Source organism: Toxotes jaculatrix, chromosome 21 (assembly GCF_017976425.1).
Source record: "Toxotes jaculatrix isolate fToxJac2 chromosome 21, fToxJac2.pri, whole genome shotgun sequence".
In the NCBI taxonomy this organism is placed as follows: Eukaryota; Metazoa; Chordata; class Actinopteri; family Toxotidae; genus Toxotes; species Toxotes jaculatrix.
Window position 1 is genome coordinate 19910177 of NC_054414.1, and position 16049 is coordinate 19926225.

The 16049-nt window shown below is 45.7% G+C and overlaps 1 protein-coding gene across 1 annotated transcript in view; it reads left to right on the forward strand.

The window, feature by feature from the left end:
- The window catches only part of grid1b (glutamate receptor, ionotropic, delta 1b), a 297936-nt gene that overhangs the window by 235634 nt on the left and 46253 nt on the right, over window positions 1-16049 (forward strand). The window contains exon 5 of the mRNA XM_041067268.1: window positions 12601-12654. Within this exon, the coding sequence (XP_040923202.1) occupies window positions 12601-12654 (54 nt within the window). The remainder of the gene's footprint in view (window positions 1-12600; window positions 12655-16049) is intronic.

Consider the following 16049-nt stretch of genomic DNA (forward strand, 5'->3'; position numbering starts at 1 on the left):
TTACCTTTCTAAAATGACCTCACTTTTAAAAACTGTCTTTGGTTTTGTCCTCGTCTCACTTTACAAAAACATCCCTGTGTTTCACAAATGTCCGCATTTCACAAAAATGTCCTAATTTTCCTGTGTCAACTTCCTGTGCTCAGTGTAGAAAAATCCCCTCACTCCTCATTAATGAGACCCCCCCCCCAGTCCTCACAGAGACACACACTGAAACACACAGTGTCATATGTTCAAAGCTTTGAAGGCCGGTATGTGAACGCTGAGCATTGTGTGTCTGTCATGGACATTTTCCCATGAGGCCTTGGGAGCAAATGGTTCTTCAGTGTAAAGGTGCAAGGTCCAGTGATGGAAAACACACATACTCACTTAAAAATCCATCAGTGTTCTATCGAGGCCACCAGACGAGGACGTTCTATACTGTGTGTGCTTTCCGTGTATGTTAAACGTTCCACGTTCTCTTTCTCCCTCTGAAGAATAAAACATCAGTATATAACACGGCATTTCTTTCTAAAGCTTCAGTGAATCTGAGGCAGTGACTCAAGTTTCTCATATTATAACAAACACTCTGAAATTCTTCTTCACAGATTCACTGAGAGGAAGAAACGTCACAGTTTTATAGGTTTGATGTGAGAAACTGCTCTGAATAGTCTCGTTTATGTTCAGCTGTCACATGTTGTAGTGTCTGCTCAGCATCAGAGAAACATCAGAGTTTCAGTGTAAATGCTGCTGTTAAAAAGACAAACTCCACCCGCCCGTCCCCCCTCCTCGTCCTCCCAGCGTTGTCCCATCTGCATATTATAATTGAGGTCAGAAACGTTGTCCGTCTGTATGAGTCTGTATACATTTGTGTGCCGTGGCGACCCTCCCCTCGTGGTCATTATGCACCACACTCCCTCCCTCTGCATGCAAACTAGATGACAGCTGGACGGCGGGCGCCCGCCAGCCAATCGAAGCAGCGTTTCCGTGGCGAGGTCGGGCGTCGCCGAGGCTTCTGGAGACAGATCAATAACTACAACGAGCCCGGCGATGTCTGTCTGAGATGTTTGGTAATGACCCTCACTTCGCCGCTTCTATCTGTCTCTCGTCACGCCGCCGCCGCCGTGCTTCTCCTATGAATAAATGGAGCCTGATGAATGCCAAAGTGGCTTTAAGGTTGTGACTGGACTCAGAGGAGGCGCTGTGCTGCTTGGTGAATGGTTTGGATTCAAAGAGAAGCTACTTTGAGTCTCACTTGTCCATTTTAATGCATCTAACATCCAGAAAAACAGAGCACTTTTGTCATAAAACAGCTGGTTACTGTCTGACACTGACCTCCATCAGTCTCTGTGGTGAGTCACTGCGTGATCCTGAGTCTTTTCCAGGTTTGTTGGGAGTTGAGCTTCACGCTCGGCGTCCTGTGTGGCAGCTGTGAGCTGTGGATTCAGTCAAAGGTGCTCAAGTGACGACAGCGTCTGGATTTATGAGGCAGAGCATGTTGGGCGAGTGAGCCAGTGATGCCAAGTTTCCCTCCATGTTTTTTTGTGATTTGACGCCACGTCCATGGCTGGTGTGTTATTATCAAGCGTTAAGTGTTGATGTCAGCAGTAACTGAGTCTGAAATGTTTCCTGTCGTCGTCTCTTCAGGAGCTTCTGAAAATGTGTGGATGTGAAATTATTCAGTCTTTGCTGTGGCCGTTATCCACACACACACAGACACACACACACACACACACTGCTGTATGAAACCAAGTGTGTGTTTTAGCTCCAAAACTACTTTGTCTCAGAAACATAAAGATTCAACCAACTCCCGCAACAAGCGTAAAAGTTTGACAGTTACTGCTGTGGAGGATGGTGAGTTATAACCAGAAGTGAAATGTGCTGCGGCCGCTCAGCACCCGCCAACCTGTTCATTTCATTCCCTCGTCATGGAAAGAACACACTGTGGCTTTGTGTGTTGGATGTTGTGCTCTCACACTCTCCCGCGTGCACACAAAGGTCTGACAATTTAACTTCCTGCACTGAGATGCTATATATTCCCCCAGAAAACATGATAATTAGAGCACAAGCTGTTCCACAGATGCAGAGACGAGTGGGAAAACAAGACAGCCGTGTGTGTGTGTGTGTGTGTGTGTGTGCATGTGTGTACGGTGAACATGTGTGTGTTTGTGTGTGCATGTGTGTGTTTGAGAGCTGTTTTACAGAGTGTTTTAGTTGCCAAACTTAAACTTGTTGCTGTGTTGTCAGAGTAAAGAGGCCGAAATGCTCATTGGTCAGAAAACCACTGAGTGTTTCATGTTTTCCATCATATGTGTCACATGTTACACCGTATGTCAGGATCATGTGACCGAACATAAGATGTCAGGAGAGTCAGTCTGAACCATCAACGAACATCACCAGAACTACAACTTCATAATCAGCAGTTTTGCTGTTGTATAATATGAGTGTTTGTCTGATTGTAGGTTAGAGTCTGACTCATACAGATGTCTGCTGCCGCCTTCAGAAAAACCTGAGCTGCTTTCAGTGTTTGCTTCACTAACTTGGGACTGGAACGATAACACGTCTTGTGGAACAACGGTACAATCTTCTTAAAATTGATTGAATGTTGAATGAACTTGGCACACATTTCTTTTTCCCCAGACTCACACACACTCACACGCGCACACACACACTCACACACGCACACACACACACTTCCTCAGACGTTGTAATGAACTGCCATCGCACTCTCCAGACCTTATTATGCAGCGAGACACCTTTACCTGCTCTTTAAAATGGGACACTTCAGTCCCTCTTCAATCTCTATCTCCATCCTCTGTCACCTGCCCACTCACTCGCCTGCTCCGTCTCTCTTTGTGAGCAGTTATAATAGGATGGAGGGATGAGTGACAGCTGCGGACAATGAAGAAGGAGAGAGAGAGAGGGAAGAGGAGCGATGAAGAAGATCTGAGTCCAGGTTCTTCCTCTCAGAAAGTAAGAGCGATGAGAGGACAGGGAGAGAGGGAGGAAAGCCATACACAGTGGTGAAGAGAAACACATTCACCACTGAAGATATTTCAAACGCAGATACAGAAAAAAAGCATGTTCATAAAAGCTGTAATTATCCTTTATATTCTCTCATATAGGCAGAACATATAAGCTTTTAGCCCTGATGGCTGTCAGAGGGAACCTGGACGTTTCAGTCACTCCCACGTTCAGAAAATTTATTACAGGAAGAAAGTTGAAGGTAGGAACTGACCAATGGGAAGGCAGTTTCCTTATCAATAGAAAAAAATCAATCAACCAATGACAGGCAGCAACAGAAGTGTTACTCCTGCGTTGTGTACACAACAGATCAACACAGTAAATTTAGGTTATGTAGGTCAGAGGGTGATGTAGCTGGACGCTCATGTGCCTGAGGGAACCCACCGGCTGGGACAAGATAAGAGACGTGAAATAATGACGACACTTACGAGGACAAACTGAGACCGAAGAAGAAAGACGGTGTGTTAATACAGTTATGAATGGAGGCAGATGTAGAGATACGTGTGTGTGTGTGTGTGTGTGTGTGTGTCAGTCACTACATGCCTGCGTGCACTGGCTATCTGTAGCCCAAATATAGAGCAGGAGTTTGGTGTGATTACCGCTCAGCCTCCCGCTGCCAGCCTCCCGCCGCCTGCCGTCTTCTCTAATGAAGCCCTTCTCTGAAAGGTCACCGCGGTTCCCGGTCATAAAGAGCCATAAGGCGGCCATCTTCCTCATATTTACGCCCCAGAAATGCCACACAAAAGGTGACATTAGGGAACAAGTTTTCTGCGGGAAAAGTTTCAGAGAAAAACACGCAGGTTCTCGGAGTGGTTGGTAATCAGCCTCACAGCTGTTTGATCAGACCGGGAAGTGATTTCTGAGGGCTGTTATTCTTCCTCCACAACTCAAAAATAAAGCTGTTACTGCATCATACATGATGCCAGATACAAACAATCTGAATTCATTTTCCCAAAAATGATTTATTTGAAGCCGTGCTCATGAGTCACAAGAGCAGCATAAGCACATTGTTAGTGGAATGTAAGTATTATAATTAGAGAGCAAAGACAGTGTGGGTGGAATATTTTATTCAATCACTTTAGAATATTTTAAGATCCAGAAGTTCAAGAAGCAGACTTTTGATAATGGCCTGATTTCCTCAAACAACCAAGAACTTTGAACAGTGCAAGATAATTAGGAACAACTTTCCCTCAGCAGCTACTGCAAAGCTGCCTCTGAGCAAAACATTTAACCTCCAGCTCCGCAGAGCCAGACAGCAGACTGGTTTTACTGGTCTGAGTCCAGTGTGAAGGAATTCTTAAATGTTTGATTTTTATATTTTAGCCAACAGGCACTGATTTGAGTTCATATCAGTCTGAAAATCAGTTTGTAAAAAAGCCTTTAAAGTTAAAAATCTCAGATCACGCTGTGAGATTTCACACTGTCCCAAACAGAAGCTGCCAGTCATGGTTCTCACTGTGAGACACGTCCACTGATGGACGTCCCCGCGTCAAAGTTCTCACACAATCACAGTGTGACGACACAACAACCGATGAGATCACATCATGAAATAATGCAGACGTCAGCAGCTGTCGAAAATGGTGACACTCAAACTTTAGAGGAGCAGGTGATAAAAATGTCTTTGGTGTCTCTTTGAGTCCTGTGTCTCGTCGAGTCCTGTGTCTCGTCGAGTCCTGTGTCTCGTCGAGTCCTGTGTCTCGTCGAGTCCTATGTCTCTTCGAGTCCTGTGTCTGTTCAAGTCCTGTGTCTCTTTGAGTCCTGTGTCTCATCGAGTCCTGTGTCTCTTCGAGTCCTGTATCTCTTCGAGTCCTGTGTCTCTTCGAGTCCTGTGTCTCTTCGAGTCCTGTGTCTCTTTGAGTCCTGTGTCTCATCGAGTCCTGTGTCTCTTCGAGTCCTGTGTCTCTTCAACGATTCTTTTCATCTCTGACTCTCTGGACCCTCCTGAGATCAAACAAGCTGCTGCAGGCTGTTTGTTGTACATGGATGTGAAACTGTAAAATTGTGTGAGGTTAAAAAAAGAAAACCACGCAGACTGAGCATAAAAAAATATCTCACCTTTTACAGGGTGAAAAATTGGATCTCACACCGAGCCACTTCCTCCTTGCAGATTTTGTTTTGCTTTGTCATTGTTTCACTCACACACATATTTCAGAACACACACACACACACTGGACAAATCTGCTTGATTTAGATTTGAGCGACTGCTTCACTGGCTTTTACCGACCACCTCAGACCGGGCTGGCTCGCTGTCGCCACAGACATCACAGCGATGAGCGGAGCAGCAGAATCAGATGTTGTAGGTCTATTACAGGAACTTTCCTCTCATGACGCCATCGTTTTAAAGTCAACACGCTCAGTTTGTTCGCACGGTCTGATCAGTGGCTTTCGTTTTTTTTTCACAGTACATCTGACAACAGTTTCACACCTCTCGTGCACACTCTCTGCACTGGATGACAGACCACAGAGGGAGCTGTTCCAGGCCAACAGGAACGCCACGAGATCCATAACACTGATCTCCTCCTTCATGTCTCATCTGAACATGTCTCACAGTCTCCAGTTTTTCAGTTTCAGTCTCCAGTCTCTGGCTCTGTCTCTGTCTCCGTCTCAGTCTCTCTGGCTGCTGATGTTCAGACGGTCATTTCCCTGCTCAGTGTCAGAGCAGCTCTGGTGCTCGGCAGAGATCCAGCAGAGCAGAGGAGGCTGGAGGAGGAAACAGTTTCTGAGGCAGTGGTGAAGGCTGGTTTCCATGCCTACGTGGCGAGTGGTTAACAGGGTCTCACAGTGAGTTTTGCAGGGGCTGCTCGCCCCCTCAGGGCTGAGTAAGATAAATCCAGTGAAGCTGCAGATCGTCTGGGAAATGGCTTAATTTTCCAGCATATTGATCAGATTTATCTTTTTGTGGGTGGTTCTGAATGTTTGTGGCAGTTTACAGAGTCTTTTATTGTGAAAACTGTTTCCTGCTGAGCTCACTGTTAAGCTCCGTAAATCTGAGCTGAGCAGTGAGTCTGAGGACAGAGTGGAGGAATGTCCCTGACAGAGGACGACTGAAACACAGGTGTATAGACCACTACGGTCACCACGTCTTCCACCCTGTCACGGTGGACCGAGGACAGACTGGACAATACACTGCCTCACTGTCGCCTCTTCAGGGACAAAGTGGTATTACAAGTCGAGCCAGGCCGGGGCTAGCTGGTTAGCATGCTAACCTCAGTACATAGGTCTGTAACACAGCACACAGACGCTGTTACTCCTTCAGCTGTTTGTCTGTACAGAATGAATAATGCTTAAAAATAAATCACGCTCGATTAAATTGGATTTTAAATGTGATCCATGTTCCACTTCATCCAGCAGCCTCTCACCCCGAGTCGCTGCTCACGTGTGAACCAAAAGAGAAGATGCACCGGTTCATAATCACCAGCTGGTCACACATTTCACAGAAAGTTAATGGAATGGGTTTTTGTTTTTGGGTGAATTGACTGAAGGAGTTCAACACTGCACCATCTGCACCTTTCAAACATCATCTTGCAAAACCAGAAAACTGAGACCTCCCTGTTCTCTGCTTTCTTCTTGTCCTACTTGAACTCTCATCCTGTGAAGAGCTGCTTTTAGTGCAGCTCTCACGGGCTTTGACTCCCACAGAGAGGATCAGGAGGCATTTTCTTTTTTTGTTTTCCATCCTCTGACAAAGCGAGCAGGAGAGGACGAGCGCTGGAAGTGTCTTTACTTGTCCTGACAGGATCAGCTTGGCCTCCAGTCATTCTGTTGGCCTGGATGAGGGCATCGTGTTGCTGTTAAAAGCAGCTCGGGATTGTGGGTATGTGCGTCTGAGGGTGTGGTGAACTGTAACACGTATTCACAGGGGTGTAGATGTGAGTAAAACTGAGGCTGCCAGCTGTGTTTGTGTTGCTGAGTGTTTGTGTGTCTCTCCCGGTCGGACGTGTGACAGAAACTAATTGTATTGGTTGATCCTCCTCAGCCGTTCTCAGACGAAAGCTGCCTGTTCTTCAGCTCATGAAGATGTTTTCTGCTGTTGTGATTCTCGTGGACAAACGAGTTTCTGAGGAATGTGGTGCAGAGAGAGCTGAAGTGAAAAACGTGGGGAAATCCTCGTATCAGAGAAACAACAGCCCAGCGTTGTGCTTTTGCAAGGATATTTTTTTAGGCCGTTTCTGGGGCGTATTCCCAAGCAAGCATCATTTCCGTGGGCTTGATCCCAGTCCGTTCCATTAACATGGTGTTAAAAGCAGCCTGTCCCTGTTTGCTGCTGCTCCCTCCGCCTGCTAATGTCTGTTGTCAGGACTATTAAGGCCGGGGGGAGTGGGGGTGTTAGAGGCAGCAGAGCGTAATATAAACCAGCTAACTCCCTAATCCCCCTGTACTGGACCACTGACGTCCCCTGAGTCCTGCTGCCAGCTGTAGAAATGGAATAGGAACATAAGACTTCTTGAGCTCTGCATCTTCCATCAGTTGGCTTTGTTTCATTTCTCTCTCCCAACCCTGTGCAACGATGTCGGACCCATCAGGCTGCGATACACACACAGTTTGTTCTTGTTTGTCGAATCAGTTCATTGTTGATTTGTCTTTTCACTGAGTTTGCTGACAGTGAGAAAAAGAAGTTTCATTCGTCCTTCGTGACGTTTAACCGTGGATTGTGTTAATGCTGCATTCTGTAACGACGGCCTCGTTTTATTTTCATGTTCACAGCTGCTTGTTCTTGTGGTTTTAAGAACGGAGTCAAAAGCAAACGCTATAAATAACAGTGTCTTTACCTGGAAGCAGTTCATCACTCAATACTTAGCAGAGTAACCCTGATTCTGTCTCGCAGCTTTCATGTGTCGTGGCCCGTTCGATCGATACCTCATCAGCGCCTCGGAAGGTTGATGTGCTGCTGGTGGACTTTAACAAACAGGTGAAACATGCATCCGTCCAAACACCGTGGCGTCTCCAGTCTCTGCCAGGTCTTACGCTGCTGTTATTGTTTCTTGAATGTTGATTTGCAGAAATTTCAGAGGCACATGCAGAGGCCGGTGGAGTCAGTGTTCATGGAGCCGCTGTCGGGGACAACGTGTCAGAGAAAAAGCTTTTTTTAATCCTAATGATCTTCAGCTTATCGAATCGGATGCTGATGTCAGGTCAGATGAACACAGCGTTTTGTGAATGAGTGAAGGGTGGTGGTAAAAGTTTCTGGTTCTGGCAGCAGGAGGGTCAGTGGCCTCCGAAGGTCTCTGATGAGAACAAGCTTTTAATTGAGGGGTGTTAAAAATAACTGCTGTCTCTTTGTGTGAGTTTCAAAGTCGGTGCCGAGCTCTGTGGAGAGAGGCTGAGTGCAGATTTGAAAAGAGATATTTCAACAACAGAAGAGAGAGTTGCACTGGCTCCTGCTGCAGAGGCGACTGCAGGCTGTGGTGATGCAATCATTTTGATCTTTCCTGATTTTTTTTTGTTGTTTTTTTTTTGACTGGAGCTCAGCGCACCTGTTCAAAGACTTCACCTGCAGTGCTTCCACTCAGTGATCCTCAGCCTGACTGCAGTTAGGTTTGATCAGTGAGAGAAATATGTCAGTTGGACTGTAAACAAAGTGATGAGAGTAAATGAACATGTCGTGTACTTAAAATCAGATCTGTGTACGTATTTGGTTGTAATGGAAACAGTTGGTCGTTCACACGTGTGACCTCCTCAATAATTATCTCCTTCTTCCTCTTTATAATAATAATGTGCAAACATTGTTTATTTCAGAAGTTTAGCATCTGGACACAAAATGTCTCCTGCTTCGCTGAAAAGTCTCCTGCTTCTCAGTGTTTGTGACCTGGAGCCTCCAGTTTCCACATCACACTTATGTAAGTTGTGTACTGGACCTTGATTGACTCCAGACCAGTTGTGATGTGATAGATCCTGGGGGGACGTCCCTGGTGAGCGCAGAGACACTTTCCCCCTTCAAAAACAGTGCTGATCAGCAGCAAGCAGCTACTTTCACATGTCCAGAGCTTCACATGAAATACTGAGGATGTCTCCCACCGTGACGAGTGTCTCTATTCTCTCCTCCGTCTTTATTCCTCGGACAGATGAAGCGATCAAAAGGCCTGAGTCATGCTCTGTCACGTATCAGAGGAAAGAGAAAAAAGGCTAACTGTCTGAAGTCAGGCCGCCGCCGTGTTTACAGTCACGTCGCTGCTCCTCAGGCCTGATGTGGACGTGATTTCCTCTGTGTGTCGTCTGGCTCTTTGCTCGCACTCGCGCCGTGCTTCTCACACATTTGTGTAGCTGTCAGTCATCTGAGTCAGCCTTCATCATCGTCGTCCTCCCGCCCGTCACCCGCGGCTCACTACTGCAACATGAAGGGTCGCGGTCATGATGTGACCTCGTCAGATGAGCGGGATGAGACGGTGTGAGGGACCAGACTGTGGCTCGCGTGTCGCTGCCAAACTCTGACTTCACCTTTCAGGAAACATTCACAGAACTCAGCTCTGTGTAAGAGGACGGATTTTCCCTGCTAATCAGTTTGGTCCATGAGAAGGCGTCTTCTCGTGGTGTCCACAGGATCAGTCTGATGTTTCTGCGTGACCATGTGTCCTGTGATTTTATTTTAAAGGCCAATAACTACAGATTCATTAAGAGTTTACAGATGAACTGTTATTATGACTTTGTTTTCCTGCAGCTCCTTGTACAGTTACATTTTTTATCTCTGTGGGCTGAAGCTGCAGTAACTTGGTGTTTGGTGTTTCATTCATAACAAACCAATCTTTTGAGCACAAGCACATCTCTGAAAAACAGCCCTTAAAAAACAGAAGAACTGCAGGCTCAAGAAATATTTTGGATATTGCATTTTATATATGGTGGAAAAACAAGGTCAGTATGTTCTGCCAGGTCTTATATTCTGCATGAATATGACTCCAAACATCTTTATTCTCTTATATTCCTTTTTCAGTCTGAGCTCCATCTTGTTTCTGTCTCCTGCTGCACCCGTCCTCTTCACCCACACCGATCGTTAAAAGCTACAGTATACATGTCCTACCTCTGGGGCTGACGTGTAATTGTTAGAGATAACCAATTTCTGTGCCCACAGTAGCAGAAAATAAACCAGAATGCAATGCAGCTGCAAGACAGGCTGCATTTCAGGTAACAGAGCAGGAAGTCAGGGAGTGAAAACCCAGAACCTGAATCAAAATAACATCAGGTAAGAATAAGTTACATAAGATGAAGAGATGGAAGGATGAACTATTAGAGGTCTGCATGCTGTCTCAGGTGAGCCATGTTCAGGTGTGTGTGTGTGTGTGTGTGTGTGTGTGTGTGTGTGTGTGTGTGTGTGTGTGTCTGACTGACATAATGCCTACAGTCCATCTGGGCCCAGTAAAGGTTATGGTGACAGGTGTAATATCTCCAAGCAGGAGATGTCATGTGAAGTGTGTTATGAGAGCAGGGCTGTGGCCTTTACTATAGGTTAACCTGATCACTGACAACATCATCTACACACATACACACACACTCACACTCACATACACACACACACACACACACACACACACACACATTCTGTACTGATGCAGTTGAGCAGTTGTGTCCCATCGAGGTTTTTACTGTGAGCTGTTGACTGAGTTGTGTTGAGCTACACGAGTGCGTGAACCTTGTTTAAAATATTTTTTTATGAATTATGTTTTCTCATGGTCAAGGATGAACTCCCACACTTCCACATGCTCAGCATTAGCATGTCAGGGTCCCACAGACCCATGATTCATCTGGTGTTTTTCCTGTATTTTGGCCGGTTTCCCTCAGGTCTGTGTGGGCGTTTACAGACTGCAGCCAGTAAACCTCACATCAAAGCCTTTGACTTGTCAGCACAGGTGTTGCTAATCATGTTAAAGATGGCTCTGTTCTCTCTTCATGCGTTTCAGTAAGCCGAGCCAGCGTGACAGTGAGCCAGCGCGCTCAGGACCAGGACCCTGAATCTGAAGCAGCTAAACTGAAATCTGCCGTCATTCAGTTGATTATTTCCGCCTGTGCTTTTATTACTGCGACATGTCAGCAACAGAAAGGCTTCTGAACGTCTCCCTGACTCTGCTGTGTGTTCCTCTGGGCAGGTTTGGCCTCTATCACGCTCAGTGCAGGAAAAGCACAGGTGTAATTAACAGCATTAAGAACAGAGGTCTGATGCTGTGTCCAGGTGATGTCTGCAGAATGGGAGGAACTGGGAAAACACCTGGGAGTGCTGAATGATTCCGCGGTGGTTAGCTGAAGTGCTAACAGTCGTAGCAGATAAACAGCCTAAATTAGATACAGGAAAAATATGACCTGATCTATATTCCTCTTTGTCCTGTGTGGGTCAGCGTGTGCTGTATGTGTGTGATTGTTTGTGCACGTGTGTGTTCAGTCATGATCCACAGCAGATGTTCCCTCCCTTCTGTTTTCTTATTAACATTTCAAATGATTGTTTTCTTTCACAGAGTTTAGACAATTTAAGCTGCTTCTTCACATGGAGCCAGAAGGCACAACAGAACACAACACCCACACGGCTATATACTTACACCATATGTTGACATGCGTAACTGTGGGGACACGCACACACACACACACCTACACACACGCACACACGCAGATCCTTGCCTCAGAGTAGCTTCCATCACTGCTCAGAGTGTGTTCTCTGTGTCGTGCTGTTGGTTGTGTTTGTGTCTTGCACACAGCTGATCAGCTGAACAAACACACATGCACGTCCACTCGCTCACTGCTGTTACACACAGCAGCTCCTTGTAGCTGCAGCGTGTGAGTCTGTGAATGGAGACCTGTGTTGGTAAACTGCAGGTGTGTTGACAGACTGATGCACTTCTCATGGAAACATCACAGGTGACGTTTTTTTACATTTTTATTTGTTTTAAATTTATTAAGTTTATTTAATTTAAATGTGACGTTTCCTGGTTCCCACACTTCTTGTCCAGTATTGGACCAAAGTCCAGATTAGCAGGTAAAGTCCTCAGGTTTGATGGGGTAATCAGTCAGCACTGTAGCTGTTGATGATTGATGATCAGTCACTTTGAGGATTTCATCATCATACATCACATATTTCATTTTAGTCAGTGAAACTCTCTGCTCTCTAAGCGTTTGGGCTCGGTGCAGGGTGGAGAACTTATCCTCCTCTAAGCTCCGCTCCGCTCCGTGCTATCAGCTGCATGTTGGGCTATCATCTGCAGGATGCTGCGTGTTATTGGGATTATCACACGGTGGCAGAGGCCCAGACGAGCTCTCTGAAAAGCTTCTGTTGTGCAACATTTTGGCAGGACAACCCGTCATGAAAAGAGCAGAGGCTTAGTTGTTTTTCGGGGAGGTGAACTTTGCAAACCGGCGCGTCGCCGTCATGCGAAGACGACACGAGCGAGAACAAAGGCAGAGAACGCAGCTGTGCTTTGGTCCAGCAGCTGCTTCTCTGGGATTGAGGCCACGCAGGAAGATCTCACCGTGAACTTGAAGTGAAGCACAATGAAACGCTACATGCTACGTTTGATTAGCTGAACTTTAAACAGTCCCCGTTATTAACCCTGTCTCTGTCTCTGTCTGTCTCTCTCTCTCTGTCGCTGTCTGTCTCTCTGTCTCTGTCTCTCTGCGTGTCTGCAGGCAGTGGAAACAAATCTGGCCTCCAAAGACAGCCACTGGGTGTTTGTGAACGAGGTAAGACACCGAGACGTCCGCAGCATGTCCACCACATGTGTGGCTGAGGTGGAACCTGTGTATGTTAAATGTGATGTTCCCACACAGACCATCAGCACCTCCCGTTACGTTCCAACATGTTTTTAATTGGATTTAACACCATTAATTATTTAAAACGAACAGTTAATTGATTGTTTTTATTGGTTTGGGTGAGTTTGCATTTGCACTGCAAACATTACTACCTACATTCACCTGTTTGAACGGTTCATTCAGGACTTCAAACATTTACTCTTTTTATTTTAGTTTTAGTTTTTACTTCTTTTTAGCTCAGCCTACATTGAGGGTTATTTGACACGTTTTTGACGACTTGATCCTGGGGAACCAAAACAAACCAGATTTTATTTCCTGTGACTTTATCTCAAAGTTAGCGTGTGGTCTGTGTGATCTTCATCACAGTCAGAGACACGTGAAGAAGAAAAGCCGTAGCTTCTCCTGAGCATCAGTCCAGACTTTAATTTGTTCTCTTTGGGTTTCCAGTGTCTGGATGTTGTTTCCTTCTGAATATAATCCTCTTTGTTTTCGGGCTGTTTTCTGATCACAGTCTCGCTCCTAATGAAGCACAGAGCTGAGACTGGGACTCACGTCTTCCGACACCTTCAGGCTCTTATTTGGTGACAACAGAGTTCAAATGTCTTCACTCTTAAAATCAAACAAACTGCACAGACTTAAATGTCTCTGTTAAACTGAACTCCAGGTTGGAGCTGCTCCAGCTTTCTCACCACATCAGGTTGAAATCAGCAGGAGTAAAATTAAAATGTGAAGAGAGAGAATGGCAGAGCCCGCTGCACCAGCTGGGACTGTGTTAAAGCCACAGCTCTGACTTTCACTGACTTCTTCGCTCACGCCAAGTGATTGGGGTTATTTTTTAAATTCCTCACTCTGCCCTCAGTGTGGACACCCAGGCGTCTCCTCAGCCACAGCTTGCTTTGAATGCCAGGTTTTCCTTTTCTTTTACCTCCCAGCCTGGTACCAACCTCCTAATCCACTTAAAATTCTCTGCTTTGTTTCAAACTCGTCACTTAACTAATTATACTCTGCGTTTTTAATTAAGCAGAAGAGTGAGATACAGTGAAATACATTTCTTTTGATAAATGTGTGTTTGTCCCGCTTCCATTTCCAGTGTGGAGTGTAACACCTCGTACTGGCTACAGGCGTCTGTTATCAGCAAACTCTGTAAATCATTCAGGATTATTCATCTCCACTGGTCCTTTCTTTCCTTCTCCTCCCTCCTACTTTCACACCTTCACTTCTTCCTTCCCTCAAACTAAATGTTAGTCTTCAGTAAAAACTAAAATTATTGTCTGACTTGTTTGGTGAGTTCAGCTGTCCTGTGACCACCCCACACGAAACATGAAGACTAAAACTTTCTGAGGCAACGTTTGCTCAAGGTTTCAGCTCCTCCAGGACAGTTTCCTCACCAGCTGGGCCGACCTTCACCGACAACACGTCGAGAACGACGAGCTGTAACCATGGTAACCAGCTACAGCTGCAGCTTTCGAAAACTTAGACAACAGAAAAATTAGAAAATTGAAAATTTTCAGCTAAGTGCTGCATTCAGATGAATTAACAGCAGTTAAATCAGGAAAATGTGACTAAAACGAATAAATCATTGCATCAAAAGAACAAATCAAAGCAGGCACCAAAGTTCAACCTGCTCCCTCCTTCTCTTCATCCTCTTCCCTCAGACAAGCGTCAGGTGAAATCCTGTGTTACAGCAGGTGAATCAGACAACCTGTCATCTTCCCATCACATCCTCCCTAAATACTCTCTCCCATCCTTGTTTCCCTCCGCCTTCTTCTCCCACTTTCCTCTGTCTTCCCGCTCGTCTTCCCTCGCTCCTCTGAGGGTTTAGTGGTGTAGTGTGTCACTGAGCTCAGACAGGTAGCACAGCTAGTTTCTAGAGATGTCAGGTGTCTTGTCAACAGGTAGGGACAGCAGACAAGCTGATTTCCATTTCCTCCTCTTTCCTCTCGTCTGCCTCCTGTCAGTCCATTCTCCTCCCTCCGTCCAGTCAGATGTCAGGACACTACAGAGGACTTTTTACAGTTTTTTATTCAGATTCAAACAGCAGGGCTGCAGTTAGCTGGAACTAATGTCGGCAGACTCTTCAGTATCTACAGTTACTTAGTTGTGTGCAGGAATCTGAGGTTCAGCATCTTGTTCACGTCAGAAGAAAACGAGCCAGAGATCGAACCGTCAGTGCCACGATTAATGGGCCGTCGGCTCAGCAGCCAGAGACGCCCTGCTGTCCACTGCAGACAGAGAGACACATCGAGGCAGAGTCTAACTAATGGTTTATACTTTCAGTGTGGACTTGACCAGCTGTCATTTGTCAGTTTAACGTCACTTGACTTGTGTTAATTAACTAATCAATTCAGTTTATCAGAAAATAATGCACTGTAAATAAAAAGGTTCCTGTTGTTCAGCCCTTCTGATTCCAGTCATAACCCTGGTCTCCTTCTCAGCTCTGCTCAGACATCTGCACAGTCAGTGTGAGACCAGCTGTCAACAGAAGACAGGTGTCCTTTCACCCTCTAATACGAACAGCCTCAGCCACACACCACCACTGTCCCCAAGACCCGGCTTTCACAGAGACAGAGAGAGGAGAGGACAGAGAACAGACAGACACGTGGAGAGTCCTGGTGTTACAGTAATGAGAGGGAGAGGTGAAGAGAGATGAGGACAGTAATTAAGCAGAGGGGAAGAGGCCATGTGGTGAGGGGGAGACGACAGAGACGCTTAGTGAGCAGCAGCGAAGCCTAGTGGTTAGACTGGGTCTGTGAAACAGCATCCGTCAGTTGTAGATCCACACTGACGTCTGTGATCAGCACCGACGCTGCTCCCACTCCAGAAACTTCTGAAACCTGTGATATGATGTTTGTTAGTTGGAAGAAACTTTTAAATGTTTTAAATCATAAAACAATAATTTTCTCCACAAAGACCAGGTTGTTGAAGATTGGTCAGATCAGACTGACGTGCAGATGATTTAGTTATGAGCCATCATCTTAAACTTTAAAGGTCACCAGCAGTTGGGAACCACTACGCTAAAGACTGTTATGAATCTGTGGAGCTGTGCTTTAAGTCAACAGTCAGTGATTATCAGCCTCAGACTGTAAACACAGTTCTACTGTTCAAAAGAATGAAAGCTCCTTTACAGACATCAGCTTGTTTTAAGGTTGTATTTTAAAACTGAACTAACGTTAAAGAAAAGCTAATCACCTGAGCCGTCCATCGGAAAACTGACGGCGTAGATGAAAATGGACTCTGGCTGTAAAAGACTGCAGTGCTTCTCTTTGAAATGCAAATCAGATGCTTTGTGAACAAAAAGCCACTGCAGGTTACATTACAGCTACTCC